General features: G+C 39.5%; 1 protein-coding gene across 4 annotated transcripts; it reads left to right on the top strand.

Moving 5' to 3' along the window:
* Positions 1-1,494: 1,494 nt before the first annotated feature.
* Positions 1,495-18,084, top strand: LOC131249154 (protein FAR1-RELATED SEQUENCE 5-like). 4 transcript variants are annotated; one of them, XM_058249743.1, is made up of 5 exons: positions 1,495-1,628; positions 11,561-13,930; positions 14,022-14,101; positions 14,182-14,237; positions 17,763-18,084. In XM_058249743.1, the coding sequence occupies exons 2-4, from the start codon at positions 11,600-11,602 to the stop codon at positions 14,198-14,200; spliced, it is 2,430 nt and encodes an 809-aa protein (XP_058105726.1). In that variant the 5' UTR covers positions 1,495-1,628; positions 11,561-11,599; the 3' UTR covers positions 14,201-14,237; positions 17,763-18,084. The 4 variants fall into 4 exon arrangements, with proteins under 4 accessions (XP_058105726.1, XP_058105727.1, XP_058105724.1 ...); XM_058249744.1 differs by having other exon boundaries at positions 17,758-18,084; XM_058249741.1 differs by having other exon boundaries at positions 17,738-18,084.
* The last annotated feature ends 1,570 nt before the right edge of the window (positions 18,085-19,654 follow it).

Raw genomic sequence — 19,654 nt, 5'->3', positions numbered from 1 at the left:
CAAGCTACCTTAGCTTGAACTCGGTTCAGCTAAATCTTCGAGCCTGACGGGCGAGCTTGACTCAGCACGATCAGTGGCTCAGGCCAATTCAAGTTGAGTTTGAGCGAGTTTGAGATTGAGTCAATGAGCTGAGTTCGAGTTTAGGTTTTAGAATTTTTTAATATATATAATATAATTGATTTAAATATATAAGTATTTACAAAACGTTTATATTAAGTGAAATCGACCTGAGTTGAATCGATTTGAACTTACTCAACTTCAAGTCAAGTTCTAAGCCGAGTTGAGTTGAGCTTAGTCTATCTTTGCTCAAAAATTTTTTGAGCTAAAAAAATCAGCTAGTTTTGAGATGAGTCAAGTCAAGCTTTTTTGAGTCAAGTCGGGCAAGGGTTTTTTTTTTAATTTTTTGGGTTAGCTTGTTAGTACACAGTGCACACACTCCATGTTAGCCACCCCGCTAATGATTGATACCAAGGCCTCAAGTGTTGGAACGAGGTATCTCCACTCAGTCTGCCAGTTGAGCTATGGATCTGGGTGTGAGTCGAGCAAGTTAATCGAACTAACTCAATCATGTACAGCTCTACTAATGATAATGACATGTACTGTTGAAACCTTCTTACAGCCTATAGCAATGTTTATTTGTCATCCACAAATATCAGCTTGATCAAAAATTAGTATTTCCCTCGAGAAATTTTCAACGGCAGGTGTTTAATCCCCACAGTGGGGTCAACGTGAGCCTAGGATCTGCCTCACTTTTGGGTTTACACATTAAAAAGATACGAGAAAATAGATGGACGGTCCGGATAAAATCCATGTATAACGGTGGCCCTTAGAGCCCAGCCCGTGCCGAGCTACGGACTGGCCGGTGTAGCACATAATCCCCGTATGGATCAGCCCATCTTTCTGGTCAGAGCGTGCTCACGAAGGTCCGGGACGTTAGCCGCCTGAGCCCCGGCCCCACTAAGTTCCTGTGGTCGGAAGCTACGTCGGACTTTAAAATATGTCTGTGATAAATCTACTCCGTCCATCAGTTTTTAAAGACGACAATAGTTCATGAATCCAAAAATCAGAAATATCCAAAACTCAGGTGGACCACACCACCTCAAATAGTGAGAATGGAAGCGTTCAACGTTGAAACCTTCATGGAGCTGACCATGATGTTTATATGCTATCCTAACCGTTCATAGGGTTACTACCACTCAGATAAGATGTAACCATAAATATCATCCTGATATAAAAAAAAAAAAAACTTCTCTGGCCCCACAAGTTTTCCAGTGGTAGGCGTCCAATCTCTACTGTGTCGTTTGATGTGGCCCATGTGAGTGTTGTAAAGCCTTATTTTAGCGGTTCTCTCCTATTATGGTCTTGCAAAGCTGATGGACGGTGTTGATTTGTTACAGTCATCTCAGTGGGCCCCACATAACTTCCGAGCACGGAAACGTGATGGGGGCCGAGGCACAGGCAATTCGCGTCCGGTATGTCGGCCCCGAGTCAAACACACGTGCATATTCGACACGTGTGCCGGCATTCACCAGTGCCATCTCTCATCGTCCGCTACGCTTTTAGCTAAGTATCTCTCTCTGAGTCCGATCGCGGAAGAAAGCAGGGTCGTATCTCATCCCCTGGCGCAGGTTAGCAAGCTTCTGCTCTCTCTCTTAGGGTTTTTCTTTTTTCGTCCCCTTCGTTTCTGTGAACCTCTCTAGGGTTTTGTTTTTAGCTCTTCGTTTCCGTTTTCTCATATTTCTAAAGCTGGAACCCATCTCGAATCTCAGCATCCTATGCTTCGTTGATTTACTGCCGGCGAGTCATTTTTCGTTTTTCGATTTTTTTTTTTTTTTTTTGGTCGATGGAGTTCTGATCTTATTTGCAAGTTGAAATTTTTTTTTTTGTTAAATTTGTGTTTTTTTTTTTTTCCGTCTTAATTTCTGTAAATTCCTGTGATTTTTCGTAGAATGGGTAGAGGACGTACTTGTTATTGGGTTTAAGCTTTTGATTACGGCACTGAGCTTGTAATGGGGTGAAAAACCTTCAATTACTGCTGCAATGGAGTTTTATGATGTTATAATGGTGCATAATCGGTTGTAGGCCGTTTTAGCGTCCGTTGTTGCCTGAAGATTCTTTTTCTTTCAGGGAATTAGTATTTCCACCCTTTGAAATTGTTAGTTCTGCTGCTGCGAGGGTAACTTGCTAAAAGAAATAGTGGAAGCAACTTATTATATGACTATGATTGGGATGGTAAATTCTCTATTGTTCGTTTCCAAGATCCATTTTGGGTCGTAGCCAATTGGCTCACAAAAAAATTGTGGGTGATTCTTCCTCAATGGAATTTGATAAGTGAGATTTTGAGCAAGTGTTTTATTATGATTCAGGAGCAATACCAAAGTGTTTCAAAGAACAGTTACCTTGATGTAGGGTTGGGGAGAATTCATCTGTGAAAGTTTGGAAGTCCCATGTCCTACTTCTGAGTGCAAGCGGTCGCAATGGGTTGCTATGTTGAATAAAATTTGTGTGGTTGATAATCTTAAAAGGGGGCAAATAATGGTACCCAATGTGCGGATTTTGTGCGAAAAGGATGAGAAGATAATGGATCTCCATTGTGATCTAGCTAGATCAATTTGGGACTATAACCTCGTCCTTCTTAGGCTAAGTTGGGTGCAAAAAGAATATCTTAAAGAGGTCATCGGGGAATAGCATGGGGGGTCCCTTCAGCAGAAGAACTGAAGTGATTTGGTAGATGGTGCATTTCGTTATTTTGTGGGGGCTTATGAAGGAGCGACAGAATTGCATCTTTGACAACATCGTTGCTTGAGACGACATGATAAAACAAAGAATTATGTACATGTTTTTTGTTAATTAATAATATTGAATTTCATAACATTGCCTCTGTGGGAGTTTTGTGCTCTCATTGCCGGTCCTCAGATTGGATAAAGGATAAGGGTTGTGGCAGGTTGTAAGCTGGCGTTAAACTTATGCCATAACCTCTCATCATGAATAGGAATATTGAGTTTCATCACTTGCCATCCTATGAAAATTACTTACCATAAACTCTGAAATATCTTTCTTTTCTAGCAAGTTTCTATCACCATCTCTAATGGGTGAAATCCAGTTGCTTTTACAACTAGTATTGGCGATCTTGTGAATGTGATATGCTGTTATATCCTTCTTGCATCCATTTTGCCCCTAGTTTATCTGTTGCTGATATCATTTTTCCTCGGTATGAATTGCATTCTCTCATGGTTGACTGCTCCATCTTCTTTTGCCCCATCCAACTCAGCAATCTTGTCCGGAAGCACCTCCTTAGAAGTGATCATGTTTTCAAAAAATTCCGCGTTCCATGCTGGTAGCTTGATGTCGAGACTCCTCAGCTTCCAACAGAATTTCTCACAGGCTCTACCTTCCGTTGTGAAATTATGCCACCTTAGCTTGCATAATAGGTTGAAATCTGGATGCTCCAACTACATCTTGGTAAAAAAAAACACGCTGGACCACATGACTCTATCTTAGCTAAGAGACACAGTGGCTTATGGTCCAAGATGTCGGCTGGATAACCTCTGAGAAAGCCTCCACCCACCTCAGATTTAATTAAAAAGCAATCTAATCAGCTCATAGTGTGGGAGGGGCTGGGGTCTGGACTGTTAGACCAGGAAAATTTAGCCCCTTGCAATGGAAAATCAATCAACTCCATTATATCATACAAGTCAGCAAACACTTTCACGCTTGTGGTGGTGCGTCCACCTCCTAGTGTATTATGGAGGAACTTGAAGTCATTGAAGTCCCCTCCTATCCAACAAGGACCAGCCCACTGATTTGGAAGAGAGTCCAACTTTACCTACATATGCTGCCTTTGAGCTGGAGAGTGGGGCTGTAAACTCTAGTCAAACACCATGTCAACCCCATGAATTTTGATTTGAATGGCACCGATTACCAAGAAGGTACCAATGAAAGTGTAGATATCCTTCAGACAGGCGCAACTTGAGCAGTTTGGGTTGAGTTGAGGGTCAACCCAAGCCCAACACAGCACACACTGCAAATGCAATGTCTAGTTTGGTAATGGTGAGGTATGTTAGTCTACTCACCAACTGACGCTACATACGCTTATCCTACTTTTATTCCCAATATATGCCCTCAGCTTCAGATTTGCTTCTATCGGCGAAGCAATTGGTTTGCAGTTCATCATCCCGAACTTGTTTAACAAGTCCGATGCATATCTTATTTGACACAAGATCCCCTTTTTACAATTTTCCACTTCCAAGCCAAGGAAGTGCTTCAGCTCAGTGAAAGGAATGTGCTTGGGTACTTCTCGTCCATACTTTTTTCCGTGCTTATTTTACATGCGTTTCGTGCTCCATTGGCACTTTGCTTTCCTCTTATTCTTCATTGGATGGTTGGGATGGATTTTGCTGCTCTTTCCCAACTAAAATAGAAAGGGCTATATATTATCACATCAAGGTGTCGATTCGTTTTCCACCCCCATTGAGATGGGAAATCAATAACCTCTTTACTAAGGTTTACGGCTTAGTGAAGTCCCAACAAAGTCCTCGACGTTTAGAGGTTAGAGGGCGTAGCACCTTGAGAGGTATTGGGGATGTTTGGTTCCTTCCAGGGGGGATATAAAGAAATAGCAAGGATTGTTTTATTCTTTCATTGAAAGTGTAGAAAAATGGAGGAAGGGTAGAGAGCCGGAAGCTAGCCCAATTATAATAAATTCCCCCAAAACAACCAGCCACAATGCACTAAGATAAAGGAAAAGAGTCCCCAAAGCGCCATTTGCTCAATAGAATTCCAAGTGATGTTGTTCTCTTCTATCTAAAGGAATTTGGTCTTGATGTCTCTATGACTATATATCACCTTTTGGCCTCACCTAAAATACTATTCATCATCAATTTATTTCTCATTGATTCCTCCATACGTTCAGATCCATCCTATCTTTGTTGATGGATGGGAAGGATAGAACTATCTCACAATGTATGCTATACAAACCCCCCTCAACACTTCTATTATCAACTTTGCACCTCCCAAAGGATGAATAATGAAGCTGCGAAAGAAATTCATAAATGCACTGGACCTTACTAGCTCAACTTACTAGATAGGGTGGTGATAGGATCTCCTGTGATTTTGCGAGGTACCTCTCTCTCTCTCTCTCTCTCTCTCTCTCTCTCTCTAGATGGACTTTACAATGTTGTGAAAGAGATGATGGCTTTTTGCAAAGTCCCGTGATGCTTCCTTTTTTTTTCAGAAAAATCTAGAGGGTCGGTTGCCTGAGAGCCTAGAGTTCTGTGGCTGAAATTGAGACCAATGGTCTTTTATCTGACCATATCCTCCATAGCATGCGCTCGTGTTTGCTGCTCTAGCTATTGGATGAAGAAAGACATGTATGTAATATAATACACAATCCAAGGATTTCACATGTGTCACTATATAATATAAGAACCCCCCCTACTTTGTTTTTGCCCCACTTGTGCATGGCACTCCTTGCGTGTGGAGCGGCATACTAGAAAAGGTAGGGTTCAGAAGTAACACCAATAGCTGAGAGTGTTCCAACTAACTTTGGAAGCGCTCGATTCAGTGAAAAAGTGGTTTCCATAATACAATAAAACCAATCTATACAATCAATTTACCAAATTTGAGAAACAATCCAGTAACCCAAACTGAGGTGACTATTTCTCAATATGGTTGCTAAGCATTGTCAATCATCAAAATTCCAACTTCATAGCTTCAATTTAGAATGATCAGGGATCTTGCAAACAAGATGAGATTAAGAAGGAGAAAGAGGTGAGGTAATGACCTTCTTTCTTTTTGGCTAAAAATGTTGAAACGTCGAAGAAGAGGTGATAGAATAGCGAGCCAAGAAAGGATGATGGAAAATAGAATCTTCTCAACCTTTGTCAGAAAGAGGCGAATACCACTTAGCACTTCACTCATGTTTGAGAAAGAAACCATGAATACCAACTGAAATCACCTAATCGATGTGAGAGTGGGTAGGCTCACTCGGATGGGCATATGGTTTCACAAAGTGGTTGCTACTCCCACTTGGTTCACGTCCTTTCCTGGGTACTTCTCCCATCTCTTTTGTACCTTACATATATGGCTGGTTGGTTTAGCTTGGGTTGTGTCGGGTTGGGTCTAGTCAGATCAAGGTCTAGTTAACACCTACTAGTGCTCTAAGATGTAAAACTGAAACATCTAAACATCAAATAACATAATGAAAGTAACACATGGAACCACCAAAATAATACAATGTATACCATCACCACTCATCAATAAATAAAATTAAAGAAATGACTGGAGTGGATGTCATACATATGACATGGTGGCCCACTGAGCTTGGGTGTTGTGTGGGTTGTGTAAAATAGGTTGTAGACAATTTTGGCCTTTCTAATAGAGTCATGACTCGCGAGTCATGAATATTCAATGAAAAGCCAAATGTGAGGGTTGGAAATATGTGTGGTAGATCTTGAAGGACAACACAGCGTCATCCATCAAATAATGTGCCAAAGAAGCCTTGGGAAATTGAGTAGGTGTTGATCTACTGACCTTTTAAGGATCTCCATCTGGCACCCGCACATTCGACGCTACCAAAGAAGCCCTGGGCTCTATCCATAACTAGGAGCGAGAAGAAGCCACGACTGATAAACTGCCATTTGAGGCAATCAATTCCACTACCAAAGAGGAAGTGGAAGTCAATGACTAAAATGTGGAGATCACGAAAACGAAAGAAAAGGTGGCGCGATCTACAGCACCATCCAAGCAACCGCCAAGTCAACATGTGGGTCTTCACCATCAATTATCATCGAAGCCAAAGGAGACGTGATACAAAAGGGGATCTTTGTAGAAGTTTGATGCCACGGAGTTTTAACTCAGGAACTAGTTCTTTTCTAAGTTGGGTAGAGTTGATGCGACAAGATTGCCGATCAAAGATTTGGACGATCCAACCGTTTAGATTATCTCGATTGATGATTTGGACCAAATCTATGGCCTGATGATAAATATGACAAGATCACCGTTCATACTAGATTGTTGGCGCATGGTCCTCAAATTCATGGGATATATTTGTCTCGATTAGTTTTTAGGGTTTGATTGGGTTATGTTTTATTTAATAAGTTCCTTTTTTAGATTTTCATCACGCTTTTGGTAGGCCACTTCTTGGGCATCAAATGATGTGAGAATGTCATGAATTTAGTCCGGTTTGAAAGCCTATTGAGTTGGCTTTTAGACAAGCCTAAGATCATGCAATTCCAATGCTGTTTGAACAAGTTATTCCTAATTTACAAAAAGTCCATAGGATTGTGGCAAGATTCAAGGGTATTTCAGTCATTTCCATTATGATAGGGTTTTCTCTTATCAAGGTCTTTATAAAGACCCCCTTGTGACAGCCCATTGTGATATTTTGAATTTAAAAAAATAAAAATAAAAATAAAAAATCAGATTTGGATTTTTTAATTTTTTATTATTATTATTATTATTATTATTATTTGTTCCATTCGATAGAACTGCAGAAGAGAGGATGATTGTGATCACTAGCATTTGGCTAGCGGATTGTTGGGGTTTTCCCACAATCTTTATTTCTTCAACGTTTGATCCACCTTGCATCTTTTGCTACATTTGAAGAGTCTGATTAGTGAGTGCCTAGGCAGCCTTCATTTTGGATGCATGCCACCCAAACTACAAATTGGAGCACTCCTGCAGAATGAAAGCCTTTGTTTTGTTTTGTTTTTCAGGTGGACTGGTGTTGTTTTTTTTGTATGGTTCATGGACTATTTTGCTTCAAAGATGTTGTAGTTGGTCAATGAAAATAGTATTTATGAGGGTACAATGTATGGTGATGCTTTTGGCATGCAGTTGGATTCTGATTATCGAATGTGATATTGTATCTATTGTATTGTAAAAAACATCTTGTTTTCAAATTTCATTTATTGCAGTGTTTTAAACTTTTAGCCAGTGTTTACCATCAGACATTGGCAAACCTCGACCTTGTGTTCGATAATAATACTGGTTTTCATGTGAAGTTCTTTTGTTCGCAATGACTACAATCTACATATGCCACACCTAGAATCTGGCACCTGAATTCTCTTGACTTAAATCCCACACCCGAGGGCATGACTCATATATTATACATTCATAAGCCATAATCCACAATACCAATCCATAAACATACACTTCATTAAAATTAAACAAATATTTCATAACTGAAAGTAAATAAAATACCCTAATCATCATCACCATAGTCCAAAGTCTTATGAAATATTCTACTATAAATCCTTCGACAATAAATCTGAAACCTAAAAGGAAACTAAACCTAAATATTAATAAAATAAAGATAGCTAGTCATTCTTCCTTCATGCATGTCCTTGAAATCCTGATCTTGAAATTTAAAATTCCAAAAGGGTAAGCTATGAAGCCCACTGAGTAAATCTCAACACAAGTTTTAAAAAAAATACATCCGATCCGAATAAAACATTTTTATCAAATCACTGCAAATTAAAGACTGAATGAACGAATATTTCAATGCAATTCCATTGAAATAAATCATGCATCAGTAGATGTAAACTATGCAAGAGTATTCACATACTTGTTTTAAAATCCAATAACAGTGAAATCGAATGTATTTCATATACGACCAAGGTATTCAAAATCGGTTACGTAATGGTAACGGTCATAACCGTTACGCGTTACGGGGTCAAAATGGCCGTTACAGAAAAATGGGCTGTAACGGCCCCGTAACGGTCCAGGAAGAATATTTTTCAAAAAATAAAAAATGGCCGTAACGGCCGATACGAGGGCTGTAACAGCCACCGTTACCATTCCAGAACACCTTGTATACGATGAAATCATGGATGAATGAATATTTATGTAGGAAGTAACTATAATAATTAGTATGGTTTACCCCTTTGAAAACCAAGGCCATTTCATATCAATCAGCCAACACTCTCCTCCAAACCCCATCCAACACCTATCAATGGGAACCTGTTACAATCCTGACACCCGGCGTAGACAATAGGTAACCGATTTGTATTCCGTAGGCTCGTCAAACCAAGGTATTCCATATCGGTAACGGTGGTCGTAATGGTCACCACCATTACCGATTCGGGTATTGGCCATACCCGCCGATACGGGGGCGTAACGACCATTATGACCCCTGTAACGGTTGAAAAAAAATTTTTGCCCCAAAAAATTCTGAAAAAATATCTAGAAAATCAAGAATAATGTAAATATTTCAAATGTGTATTTATTTTTTATTTTAAACATGTTTATGGTAGGGTAACGGTCCACTCTTTGGTGAGAGTGTTATATCGGGCTGTCTAGTGAATTGTTTAATATGATTATGTCTCTGATGTTTACACATCACAATCAAGCATTAAAACTAGAAATCAGAAAAAAGGCATAAATATTACTTTTTCAATTTTTTTTAAAAAGGGCCCTCGGAGATTCTATTCACTCAAATCACTTCAATCCACAATTTTAATCTTAAAAGCTATAATAAGAGTGGTCGAAATCTGTTGTAAAATGATATAGGAGAGTTTTTTAAATGAGAAAAGTGAAAAAGATGAGAAAATTGAATTTAAATAGAAAAAAGGTGATCGTTTTTCGACCGTTACAGGAGTAACGGTCGTTATGCCCCGTAACGGCCTTTACGGCCACCATAATGGCTGATTCAGTCTCAAAAAACTAATTACCTCTTTTCAGCCCCGTATCACGTAACGGTTATGGTCATTACCTACATGTATCAGCCTTTACGGGCGTATCGTAACGGATACGGAACACATTGCGTCAAACCTGTATTCCATCTGGCACCTATCAATAGGAACATGTTGCCATCCTGACATGCTCACCCACTTGGCCTAGACAATGGAGTTTTCAACTGGTACCGATGGGGCTCATGAGACTTTCAATCCAAGGGTCTCGATCGCCCCACCTATGTACGATTTAGGGACTTTTAACCCAGGGGACTCAATCGCCCCACTTATTTTCTGGTGTTCCACATCTAATGCAAATGAATGCCATGATATATGATTTTATTGAAACCAAAAACAAGTCAAACAATTGATATGATGCATGATTTTCTTTTCAAAATTTAATATTTTTTAAAATATCACAAACAAGCATGGGTCCATAAACCCTTCCCTACATGATTTCAAGTATCACAAATCCATTTCCATCATTAAAAGATTCCAAAAAGAACATGAATGTGCAATACAAAGAGTTAAATATGGAAATCTGGAAAATTGCATATGAAACCCTAGAATTATAGAAAGTTGCAAAACATTGCAAAAAATCCTGAAATTGTAAAATCTGAACAGAAAAAACTCCTACAGAATCTGAACAAAATTTTACAATAGTGTTGGAATTTTGAAAAATGTGTGGGTTAGTGTTGTAATTCTAGAAAATTACACTAGAAACTTGAAATCTTCAAGAGGTTATTATGAGTGTAGAAATTCTATAAAAATTGCATAAAAACTCCTAGGATCTCATCTAAAATCTTGATTTTCAAGAAAATAAGAGAACAAAAAAGTATGGGGTATAAAGATCTAACCCTAGTTTTCTTACAGATGCTTGACTAAATAAAAGCCAAGAGAGGTATTTAAGAAAGAAAATTCTTGTGGAAGACTACCCACTTTGATTAGAACCTGAAACCCATTTGGATGGGCCCCACAAAAAAAAATAATAATAAAATAAATAAATAAAATAAAATCTCACACCCCTTTTTATAACAAAACTCTCAACCACCACTGCTTCCAACTCATGTGCACATGCGCATGTGTGACAAAATTCAATGGGTAAAATTGGGCTGATTTGGTACATAGATCAATGATCAAAGGTGGACAAGTTTAACACAAAATCAACAGTTGAAATTGGACAATTTGATGAATGGTTGGTTATATTTGTGTGTGTGCAATGAATGTTGTGTATGGTGGTTGTGTGCGTAATGTGTACACACACACACACACACACACACACACACACACACACACATAATTATATAATTATTGAGATTAATTATTATAACTCAAAATAAATGTTTTAAATAGCGATAGCGTGTTGTGTAGCGTTCAACCCTCTGTAGCATAAGTAGCGTAAGCTACACGACGATACTTCTATTTTTTAATTAAAAAATAGGAAATATATAATAAATAATAAAAAATAAAAATAAAAATGCCTAAAAGATGTTTTATTTTGTCAAGTATAAGCATGTTCAAACAAGTTATTAATTATTATTTATCAAAAGCCAATCCAAATGTATAAACCAAATCAAATCATTATCACATCAACAACTTTCTAAGCAAACCACTTTAATTAATAATGTTTAATTGAAAACACAAGTATGAAAAGAAATTAAGATCCCAAAGGTTGAGAGTATTATGCAAAAAATACAAAATACAAATATCTTTTATTAAAAAAATGTAGCATTCGCTGCATACATTATATATGGTATGCGCACACGACATACGCTACATACACTACGTGTACACTATGACCCCTGTAACCATTTTTCTTGTTATGAGTCACATGCTAACAGGTTTCAAAGATACGTCTTTCGTGGATAACTTAATATACTCATTTACAGGTTCTAGAGATGAAGATGTTGAATTTTGCATGACGGTAGATGATGCATGACATGTGCGCAGAGATGACGTCATGGAGGGCCCCACCAAATCAAGGTAATGAGTTGGAAGGATTCTATATGGGTTCAGAAGATGAGAGTGCGGAATGTGGTACGGCATTGGATGTTGAGCCTCGGATGGGTGAGGATGGCACTATAATGGAAAGCCCTGCTTCAAAGGAGTCAGTTGAACCATCTGTGGGTATGGAATTTGTTTCTGAAGAAGAGGCAAAGGTTTTCTATAACGATTACGCTCGGCGCAAGGGCTTCATCATTCGCATTAGTAGTTTCTATTGTTCAAAGTTGAATGGAGAAAAAATCTCTCGGGAATTTGTATGTTCTAAACAAGGATTTATGAAGAGTACGGATGGAAGTAACAACGATGCAAGTAATGGAGGCAAGAAGAGGCGAAAGCGACTGACCAAAAGGACAGGATGCATGGCAATGATGACAGTAAGGAAACAAGATCCAAGTGGCAAATGGGTTGTTGTTAAATTTCGCAAGGATCACAACCATCCTTTGATGAGCCCAAATGATGCGTGGCGCATGCGGTCAGGTAGGAATGCATCTGATCCTAAGAGAAATTGGATTGACCATCATCAAGAGAAAAGAATGAAAGCCCGTAAGGCAATGTCTATGTCCAAAGCAGACAGTGGTGGACTCAGTAATGTGGATTTCAGTGACAGAGAATGTCTCAATCATATCATCAAAAAGCGATGGAGGAGCTTTGGGAAGGATGCTCAGAATATATTGGAGTATTTGAAGCGTAAGCAAGCTGAAAACCCCACGTTCTTTTATGCAGCTGAAGTTGATGAGAAGCAGTGTGTGACAAAAGTTTTCTGGGTTGACGGAAGGTCCAGGATGGCATATGACTACTTTGGAGACGTGATCACGTTTGACACGTCATATAGGTCCAAACGGTTTCGACTTCCATTTACCTCTTTCATAGGAGTGAACAACCACAAGCAATCTGTTTTGTTTGGTTGTGCATTAATTGCAGATGAAACGATATCTACATTTGTATGGCTGTTTAAAACATGGCTAGCAGCAATGAATGGGCGTCATCCGGTCTCAATAATCACTGACCACGACAAAGCGATTAGAGCAGCAGTGGCAACTGTTTTCCCAGAATCCCATCACCGGTTTTGCCTGCGGCACATTAGCAGAAAACAAAATAAGAAGCTGCCACATGTAATTTTTGAGCATCCACATTTTCAAGGGGAATTTCTCAAATGTGTCCGTCAGACTGAGACAATTGATGAGTTCGAATCAAGTTGGGAGATGCTCCTTGACAAATATGTGCTTAGAGAGAGTGACTGGATTAAATCATTGTATGAAGATCGTCGACAATGGGTCCCAGTGTATTTGCGGGGGAAGTTCTTTGCGGATATGTCTACAACAAAACAAATTGATATCATGGACTCATTTTTCGATGGGTATGTGGATGCACAAACTACTCAACAAGTTTTTGTTGCACAATATGAGAAAGCACTTAATGATCATTATGAAAAGGAAGATGAAGAATATTTAGCAATTGACACCTTACCTACTATGTGCACAAGATCAGCTATGGAAAAACAAGCAGCAAGCACTTATACGAGGAAAGTATTCGAAATATTTCAGGAGGAGTTGCTTGAAATCTGCAACTTCTCTGTAAACAAGATTGATGATGATGGAGCGACCAATGTGTATAGGGTAGCAAGACTTCATCAAGAGCGTAACGCACACACTGTTGCGTTTAATGCTTCTGAGATGAGAGTAAATTGCAGCTGCAAGAAATTTGAATTTTCAGGTATCTTATGTAGACATGTGTTATCAGTCTTCAGAGTTGCAAACATTTTTACGATTCCACCTCATTATATCTTGAAGCGCTGGACAAAAAATGCCAAGAGTGAGGTTGTGTTGGATCAGTATGGTGATGAAATGCAAGCTAATTGTCATGAAAGGACAACGTTACGATACAACATCCTATGTCGTGAAGCCCTCAAATTCATAGAAGAGGCGGCACTATCTACAGATGTTTTCAATGTGGCAATGGGTGCCATACGAGATGCTGCAAAAAAAGTCGCTGCAGCAAAAGAAAGTGCTGCAAGGGCTGAGAAGATGGGAACTATGGTCAATGGAAGCACCTATGATGAAAATATCAATGTAGTAGGTGATATGACCAATCATGTCGCGTTTCTTGAACCTGATCAGTCTAGAACAAGAGGGAAAGCGCCTACTCCAAGATTGAAACCTCCAGGGTCATCATGTAGGACACCAACGTGCAGTTTCTGCAAAGGACCAAAGCACAATATCCGTTCCTGCCCACTGGCAGCGAATGTTTCGACAGTGGTATGTTTGTATGAACTGTCAATTCTGAAATTTAAAATGTGTGTTTTTCCTTCTTCTTTTTTTAAACCCTTGGGTTATTTTGTTGTTATAGGAACAGCTAAATGAGGGAAATCCCAATATCTCTGGCCAATGTGGCACGCAGAACACTATTCTGAATTTATTTTCCCCGAGGTTTGTCCTTTAATACGTTCCGACTTGTTGCTTTTGTAACTTCCAACTTAAAGATGCTGTATCTATGATTTATTTTGTAGCGGTTGGGATGGAGTCTAGGAGCATCATTCGTCACAGGCTCACAGCCATTGCGACGGTATGATTTTGCAATTTTTTTTTTCTGTTTTTTATCATGATCTATTTTGCTCAATTTTTTTTAATGTTTATTTTGGTTGAATTTGTTTAAACAATAAATAAAAACTGTGGTCATGTACCCCATTGTGAAATCAGCCTTTTCTTGTTCTTATCTTTTTCTTTTGCTTGGATATTTTTTCTATTGTGAGTTTGAGATATTTTGACATGCCTCGTTTTGTATTACTTGGTGTATACTTGCAGCACATGCTATCACAGGGAAAGCTTATGTCTTTACTTTGTATCCTTTAGCGTGGAGATTAGACTCGTCTTTGTCCAAATGTGCACTTGTACTCTTCACTTTTAGAAACCTATAGACGCAATCATGACCCACTTATCACAGGGACAATGTGGGCCCCACATGATCACATGTTGAGGCTCACATGACCACATTCGTGGAGGACTGGATGTGAAGTCAACGGTTATTTCAACGGTTATTGCATGAGTGTCTTTTATGTCTTTTTAATTTAATTGATGAATACATGCTTAGGTGAATTAAGCCATATGCAAGGGCATTTTTGCTATTACCTCTTAGATTAGGGTTTCTTTCTTTTGTAAAGGGGCAGACTCCTATTATAGCTTAGCACCATTTTAAAAATGGTGGTGACCCTTCAACTGTATGCATGCCATGGTTGTAAAGCAATCCAGACCATCCCAATCTTTGACCAAATTTGTGGATGGAATATGGACATTTCATTTCATCAAAAGAAAATGTCAGTTGAGCACAGCCCAACATTTGCACTGGAAAGATGATAATAATGATTTTCTCTGCCCTTGGAATTTGGAACATGCGCATTTACTTTTCAGTATCCATTTCATAGCCATCAATTAGTTGGATGGTGAGGATTGCTTTATCAGTGTGATTTTAGATAGATTCTCTATCCACAATTTGCCCCACAATTTGGACAGTTTGGATAGCTGTACATGAATGCCCCATGAGAGGAGGATAAGTCACCACAATTTTCAAAATGGTGGTGAACTATCACAGCAGTCTAGCCATGATGTAAAAGCCTATATAGAGGCTTGTTGGGAATGCTGCTCTTATTATTATGATACTTTGTTTGGCATTTGTAGTAACCCACTAGTTTAGACTTTAAGAGTACTAGGTGGTTAGAATCACTCCCACAATCTCGACATTCCCTTTCTTCTCCTGTATGAGTATCTCCACAGCACTTCCGTCTACAAAAATCATGACCCAAATTGGCCCATCAATTATCTGCCGCATCATCAAAGCAAGTTCTGATCCAACTCTGTTCCTTTTTCATTTTTATTTTTTTTTCCTTTACACCCTAAACCCTAGATGTCTGCCCATTCCCCGTGTCTAACCTGTAGATCAACCCAAAATACGCATACCACTTTCAGATTTGAGCCGTACAACCTAGAAATCCATTCAACACTTGGTTGCTACCCCTTTTGGTCATAAAACCTAGCTACTACCTCTTTTGTGCAAGAAACCCTAGCTTCATCCTTGTTCAAACCCTATTTCTAAAATTGAGCCAAAGGGCCTTAGATCTCTTCCAAATCCTAGTAGTACATATTACACAACTTTAGATCTACACTGTAGAGCCACATCAGTCCTCTACAAACCTAGGCGTCCCAACCGTACACATAAAAGTCATAGATCCACGTCAACAGCGACCAAACCGGCTGCTAGAACCACACAAAATCACAATAGTAAAAGCCTTAAACCCAGATCTATATCCCTGCACTCAAATCAGTCCTTTATATCCCAACCTTACTGCCACTAACGCTGGATCTACAGGCCAAAATCAGACCCACTTCCCAACCGGACAACTACAAAACCTTAGATCGATGTTCAAAAAAATCAAATCAGCACTTCAAAAACAAAATGAAGTTTTTAGCTTTGGCCACATTTGATAAAACATCTCTCCGAGGCTGATCGACGTGCCCATTATATACAGCCACATTTGCCCTGGAAATTTCTTTTACCTATTTCTGTAGGTTATCTATTTTTGAGAACTCCTTCCCAACTTTCACTGTAGCAGAATACAGTATTCTGGATTCAAGAATGGTCATCATGTCATTTCTTTTATCTTGTATCCTTCTGAGGATGATTATCATGTTGCTTTAAATCTTTGTTTGGATTCTCCCCAGTTTTTTAGTTTTATTCTAGCCCCCAAATCTTTGTTGGGATCCTCAATCTGACCAATTTTGGATACTTGAAGTGATCCAGTTCAGCAACATGGACAGTTAAGGTATCCATGTATTTAGTATGGACAGTCAGATATATTTTTGGCTTAGGACTGTTGGATGGACTTGATCTGGTCAGATGTTGAGTATGATGGCCGGAGCTTGAATCAACCACCTTGTGTGGCCATCTAGGCTAAATGTTGACGGATGACCCAAATGCATCGTGAAAGTTGTTCAACACCCTCTACGCCATCATATATTGGATGTTCCAACTCGGCTTCTTGGCTCTTCTTACTCTTCATCTGCAACGTTCTCTTCACAGAAGCTGAGATGGACAAATAGCTGCAAGGTGACATTAATCTCTGCACGTGTAACAAGAGAAAAATGTTGCAATCTCTCCATGACATCTCTCCTACCTCTTTTTTCACTGGAGACTTTTTTTTTCTCTGGCTATGTAATAGACTATTACATACCACCTATGGGAGTTTTGTGCTCTCATTGCCAGTCCCAAGCTTGGATAAAGGAGGGGGGTTGTGTCAGGTTGGCAGCTGGTGTGAAACTTTTCTCATAACTTTTATCATGAATCCCGATTATATGGCATTCCGAACTGATGCGAGGGCATTTTATGGCCTTTGATAGTGGAATGGCGAAACATGATTTATGTAGCTGACCCCAATTATTTGGGATAATGCTTAGACGATAATGATGTTGGTTCGCTGTCTATCGTTGCTGATTATTCTCATGGCTTGGCACAAAGTTGCGAGGTGTGGAGCTATTTGATATTGATTTGGATGCTGCATGACTTCCTAGACCAGAGAGGGGTCGTGTGAACAGTGAGTGTGCTGTGCATAGTGTCTGGTTGAGATCTTAGAATTCCTCTTTCTGCTAGAGCTCCTGTATTTACTAAAATTCTATTTATCTTTTCTTTATTTATTATTCCTTGTTTCTTTGGTACCATAAAATCCTTAAATTCTGTGTTCTCGAGTAACAATACAGTAACTGTAAACAAGCTACCATGGTGACATTTAGCAGACATTCAACGAATCTGGAGAACTCATCCAGTGGGCTGCTGCACACTGTGTGGGCCATTCCTCACAAGTCATGCTAGTTGAACAATCCTAAGCACTTGAGGAAACAATGACCTCACCTATTTTCAGGCCCCATTCAGATCAAACAGTTAGGAATGTCTGATGAGCCTGATTTTATGCCATACCCATACATGGTGTCCACCCCTGGATGTAGCCAGGGTCCCATGGTAACTTGTGTGCAATTAGTCCTTGTTTCTCATTAATGGGGCCATTATCTGATCAGCAGGCAGGTGTTTGGATGTGAAGCACAGGATCATATATAAAGCTATCCAGGAGGCAGGAGGCCTGGCTTTCCTGGCCTCCCATGGGGATCACCAGGGCCTTGAAGCTGCAGCCTGGATCCTCATTGAGGTCATCAGAAAAACATCGTCAACGGCTTGACTTGTTTGTACTTATAAGCTTTGCAGCTGATACCGACTAACACCGTAGTTTTTTGTTTTCATTAGTTTCAATGTAGAATGGCACAACTCATAATGTTATCTAGCTGAAGGTTGATTGTTGTTACGGACTGTAATTATTTACATTTTCCAGATTATTTTTTTATGCCTGTTATAAAAACTATTAGTCCACAAAGTGGGGTTGGGTTTGGGTGTTTACAGTAGCAGCTGATTTGAAATGCTTGAGGTTCATGTCCTTTATGGACTGTTTAATACAAAGGATAAAAACCGTAGGTGTATGTTGACCTTGGCCCATGCCAATTCTCACTCATCTGAGCGGTGCAAAAGGTGAGCCCTTTGATGGAGATCAGCTGGCTTGAAAATCAGGATCAGTCAACACTGTCTATGGTTTTCAAGCCAGGTCATTTCCATTATGGGCCCCACCTCTTTCGCACCTGGTGTAATTTATGTTAACTATATTCCTGCAATTGCACTTAAGATGGGTATGCTTGCAAGTTCTCTGATATCCAGAGCTTTCTGTACAAAAATGGGGAGAATTCACCTTTTTTTAAGCCACCTTTTAGAGAGAGAGAGAGAGAGAGAGAGGAACAGCAAGTTACCATAAGCTACTTATACCTCAAGCAGCTAGCTTTATCTTGGTTTCTGCTGAATTTTCTACTTATTTAGTAGAAAAAGTGCATTTGGTAAACAACATTTATCATCCAAAATGTAAAAATGTACGTAAGGTCCGCCCTTAATATCCACCATCAACCATGTGAACCAACCTTTGATGCGGACTATTCATTATGTAGGGCCCACCTTGACCGTCTTTAATGTGAACCATCTATTGTGTGGGGCCAACCTTCAATGTAGACCATCCACCTTGGAAGACCCACCTTGGATGTGGCCAGCCCATGTTAGGTAGTAGATGTGGGCTGGACTGTCTATCATGCAAGCCAACTTCAAAGTGGGCCGTCCACATGTAGAGCCCATTTTGGATGTGGGCCATCCATACAGGGCCCACCTAATGTGGACTGTCTATAATGCAAGCCAACTTCAAAGCGGGCCGTCCATCATGTGAAGCCCATTTTGGATGTGGGCATTATCATTAGGGGCCAACCTTAGATGTGAATTGTCCTCATGTGAGACGTCCATTATGCAGGCCCTAAAGTGGGTCATCCATTATACCATGCCCATTTTCAATGTGGGCCATTTATCATCAGAAGCCAACATTTGATGTGGACCATCGATTATGCGGGCCCTCATTAATGTATCATACATCATGTGAGGTCCACCTTTGATGTGGACCATCCATTCAATGTGGATCATCAACCATGTGTGGCCTCCTTCGATATGGATCATCCATCCTGTGGAGAGAAGTAGAAAATTCAAAAAGCAAAAATAAAAAACTTGTAACTTGCTTGACCCAAGTTACTTTTGCAATGGCGCTTACATATAAGTTAAAAGGGTTACTCATTAGTTTAGGGTAGACATTAAAGATATTAGAAATGAGAAAATTTATTTTGATTATATTCAGAGAGAGAGATGTCCCAAGATGAAATGTCTGGTATCGATGGTTGGAATTCATGCTTTGCCCATGGCTCATTCATGGAGCTGACTCATCTCGTGAACGACCAGCAGACTGAGCTAAGCGTACCACCTTGTGGACTACAACAATGAAAGCATCATTTGATGAAAGAAAAACACGAATCTCACACCAAAATCAACCTCAAATCTCACACCAAAATCAACATCAAATAAGATCA

The sequence above is a fragment of the Magnolia sinica genome, chromosome 6 (assembly GCF_029962835.1).
Source record: "Magnolia sinica isolate HGM2019 chromosome 6, MsV1, whole genome shotgun sequence".
In the NCBI taxonomy this organism is placed as follows: domain Eukaryota; kingdom Viridiplantae; phylum Streptophyta; class Magnoliopsida; order Magnoliales; family Magnoliaceae; genus Magnolia; species Magnolia sinica.
The sequence above is the reverse complement of the archived record's forward strand: the minus strand, read 5'-3'. Positions and strand labels throughout refer to the sequence as shown.